This window comes from Orycteropus afer, unplaced genomic scaffold (assembly GCF_000298275.1).
Source record: "Orycteropus afer afer isolate SDZICR_OR568_19922 unplaced genomic scaffold, OryAfe1.0 scaffold00359, whole genome shotgun sequence".
Lineage (NCBI taxonomy): Eukaryota > Metazoa > Chordata > Mammalia > Tubulidentata > Orycteropodidae > Orycteropus > Orycteropus afer.
In genome coordinates, this window is record NW_006921946.1 from 850,040 (window position 1) to 854,361 (window position 4,322).

A 4,322-nucleotide genomic window follows, 5' to 3' on the forward strand; every position below is an offset into this window, starting at 1 on the left:
GGCACTTAACAACAACAACAACAATCTTATTTTTATTATCAATAACTATTTTGGATTATGGCAGCTTCATTATAGGTAATTTAGAAAACATAAGAAATTGTAAAATAGAAAATAAAAGGCATCTATAATGTCATCAGCAATAGATAATTACTGTTAACATTCTTATCAATTATTCTTATAACAGTAAGAATAATTCATTCTCTCATTTAATCTTCACAATAGCTTTATAATATAGGGTGGCTATTACTGTGTCCATAGGAGAGAAAACAGAAGCTGTATAATGTATAATGTCATGTCATAAACTGATAACTAAATGGTAGAGCCAAGATTCAAATTCAGCCATTTGACTTAGATTCTGTACTACTTAATTAGTTTTCGTGTTTTACAAAATTAGAATAATGAAACTGTGTATATAGTTTTGTATTCTGCTTTTTAAATATTAATATTTTATGATGAATCTTTTTCTTCTAAATATATCAGTTAAGAACATGAGTTTTATAAGATCTATACATTTTATCACCATTCATTTAATCATTGCCTTTTCTTTCAATTTTTTAGTACTGTAAATAAATGTTTGCACATAAATTTTTTTAAAGACTAAATTGCTACAAATTGAAATGGTAAGTATTGATGATATGAACACTGAAGGCTTTGATGAAAACAAGCAAACTCCTCCCCAGAAACTCCATCAATTTATACTCTCTCCAGACATATTGAAAAGTGTTTGTTTCATGTTCGTTCTTCATCATAATTTCATTATTTATTATTATTATATTAATTTCACCAATTTTAAAGCAAAAACTTTTCTCAGTTTAACTTGCATTACTTTGATTTTCAACACATTGATGAAAATTCCCTGTTTTGTTCTCTACTTGGCTAGGAAAGAGTTTCATTCATTCACTTATTCGTCAGCATTTATTGTGGCACTGTGGATTACCAGGGGAGTCAAAAATCAAAGGTGATTCCTATCCTCATGGAAGTTAGCATTGTGAGAAAGGAAGATTTTAATCATCTAAAATATAACTGTGTAAATTATAAAATTTGAATTACAAATTAATCAAATTATACACTAAATAAAAACTCAATGATTTAGAAAATGAAACAGTAACCAGTGGAACTGCCACATTACCTCAAGTGGGAATAGTAACCAGTGGAACTGCCGCCTTACCTCAAGTGGGAATTTTTGTCCTTCTAAACTATGCTCTGATCCATCAGACGACGTATTGCATTTTCCCCAGTGAAAAGCTATCTTGCTTGCTTTGAACACCATTTCAGAAACTCCTCCGCTGAGACGGTAGTCATTAGTGAGATTAATTTCCACTAAATAAACAAACAATAAAATTGCCTCTAAGGTTGTAAAAATCCAAATTACAAATTTCAACTAAATTTCCTTCCATTTAAAATACCTTAAAAAAATAATTTATTTGATAAGAAAAATCATTAAGTTAAATTTTGGAAGCTAAGCTCTGTAGTTTCCTGAAAAACCAGTTGCCAATGAAATGATGCTGACTCATGGTGACCCCATGTGTTTCAGAGTACAACTGTGCTCCATGGGGTTTCGACTTCCAGGCCTTTCTTCAGAGGTGCCTCTGTGTAAACTTGAACCGCCAACCTTTCTTCTGGCATCTGAATACATTAACCTTTTGCTCCACTCAGATTGTACCTTATTTCCACAGATGTAAACTAGCACAAAAATGTTAACTGCCATTATGACTTTAATAGTATGAGATTGCAAGTCTACCTGCTCTGCTTTGTTTTGAGATAATTGGTCTCCCACAGCTCTGCTTCCTTAAGACAGTGGATGGGATAAAAGATCAATATAAAAGTTTAATTCTATTCCTGCTCTTGTAGCATAGTGCCTAAGGCACCTGACTGCTAACCAGCAGGCTGGCAGTTCAAACCCACCAGCCACTCCTCAGAAGGAAGGTTGGGCAATCTACTTCTGTAGTGATATCGCCTCGGAAATCCAAGGAGGGGTCACTAAGAGTTGGGTCTGACTCCATGGCACATAACAACAACAACAACAACAATGCTCCTTTTAAACAGACTCATATCCTATTTGCTAGCATCCAATAATTCAATATTGAAATTAAAATCAATACCATTTACAGTAACATTATAATATGAGTCACTTAGGAATAAATTTAATAAAATATGTACAAGACATGCACACTAAAACTATAAAACTAGGTAAGAGAAATTTAAACAGACTTAACTAAATGGAGAAATATATTATGTTCATAGATTGGAAGAGGCAAAATTCTTAAGATCTCAATTCTTTCAAAATTGATCTATAGATCCCAACCAAAATCTCAGCTTAATTTTTATAGAAATTGAGAAGCTGCATTTAAAATGCATATGGAAAGGCAAATGAAAGTAATCAAATTAATTAAATTTATTTCCAAAAACATATTAAAGTCACAAATAGAATGAAACGTTTTACCTGTTTTCCCAGTGTTATGAATGAATGTGTTTTCCAAAGATGGTTTGTCCCAACCCTGAAATTTAAGTTTCTTAAGATTCACATTCACTTGTGTAAGGTCTTCATCAATATTGATAGGAGATTGTTTGGGGCTATTACATGTTGGATATTTCTTTCCCCAATTCTTTTGATTCAGTGCTCCTAAGGAAGGAAAATGTGAGATGTTATTCTTTTAAATTACTATGCAACAGCTAAATTTTATATAATAAAGTAGTGACTGTATTACATAAAAATAAATAACAGGAAAATAAGAGCATCTTTGAACTAATTCATAAAATATCTAGATTTAGACTCTGGGGTTAATATGGAACCTATAAAAAGAGGTCTCTGAAACAATCACACCCAATGCAGGGTTAAATAACTGATGTGTTTGGCTATCACTCTTCCAGATTAGCAGAGAGTCAAATTGAGTCATATCATCAGTCCTGGTTCTGGGTTCCAGGTCAAAAGAGGCCAGATGACAGGAGTTAAGTTCTGTCTTCCTTTCCGCCTTCCATGGGGATAGTCACCTTCAGACCTCCTCCCCCTGCCATTGAACGATTTGGTTTATTTATCATTTGTTCAGGGCTTTATTTATAAAATCACCATAATAAGCAAGCTATCCTTGAAATATCTTCCCACAACTTTTTTTTCTCTTTTAAAACCTGTAAGGTTTTATTTGAAAATAAGGAAAACAAAACGGGTTTCGTGGTTTCTACTTCATCACAGTGAAGTGAACTTTCACGTTGGAATTGACTAGACAGCAACTAACAACAACAACAAACCACAACTGCTCCATTTTTACCTTTATTTCACCCCCACCTGAAACTGAGAACCATCTCTAATATTCTTATTTCAGTGGACATTACTTTAGCACCTACTGTTTCATACGTATGTTCTGCTTAAAGTTCCATTAAAATATATGAAATATTGTGAGTCTGAGTGTTAAACTTTCTCCAGCAAAACTCTAAAATTTCTGTAGCCATCACATGAAGACCAGAACGTAATAACACAGTTTTCAGTTCACATCCTGTTCAACAGTTTTCTTCTAGAAAATGAACATGCATAAGACCCACATTTTACACAAGTGATATTCAGGGAAATGATAAGTAAACATATCCTCATTACAACCCTAGTTTGCACTACCTCAATGGGATCACTAGGGTTGCTGTTACCCAGTGAGTTAACTCATGGTCCCACTCCTCCTCCCATACCAACTGTACAGAATCCTTCGTAATGTTTATTACCAATTTTAATCGTATAATAATGTGTGATGAATCCAGTTGTAAACTGCTCTCAGATTATATAAACACCAACAACAAAATTTGTTTTGTAAAATCTTTCTGCGTTGAATTACATTATTAGTGACAACATTATTACATTATTAGTAACTAAGCAGAAGCTTTTCTTTTCTCTTCTCCTTTTCCTTTAATTACTACATCTTTCTCAAAAAGGTATCGATAGAGGTTAACTACACTCTTTGCCATGAAACTGTAGCTAAAACACCAGATAATCTGACAAAATCATCAACTATAAAAATGATAGCAGGAATAAAAACGACAGCTTGTGCATGAAGTGCATGTAGACAAGAGCACATGACTCAAAGCATCATTGCAATGGAGTGATACAGACAGCTCTGGCCGAAGCACATTAGAAGGTTCCAAGAGTAAATTAAAATAGAGTTTTGCCTTGTAGGTATATTGATACATGTAAGCTGGGCTTACAAAAAAATAGTTTTGTTTTTATAACTAATTACAGGGATATTTTCATAAAAAATAAATTTCTGCTGAAACATAGCACAGAATTTTACGGATGGTCATTTTGGTGTTGCCCTCTCTGGCAGGGTCACCTGATGAGGTCT

At 33.3% G+C, this 4,322-nt stretch overlaps 1 protein-coding gene across 1 annotated transcript in view; it reads right to left on the minus strand.

The window, feature by feature from the left end:
• The window catches only part of PTPRZ1 (protein tyrosine phosphatase receptor type Z1), a 172,959-nt gene that overhangs the window by 117,672 nt on the left and 50,965 nt on the right, over positions 1-4,322 (minus strand). The window contains exons 3-4 of the mRNA XM_042782531.1: positions 2,444-2,623; positions 1,169-1,320 (exon numbers count right to left, since the gene is read on the minus strand). Of these exons, the coding sequence (XP_042638465.1) occupies positions 1,169-1,320; positions 2,444-2,623 (332 nt within the window). The remainder of the gene's footprint in view (positions 1-1,168; positions 1,321-2,443; positions 2,624-4,322) is intronic.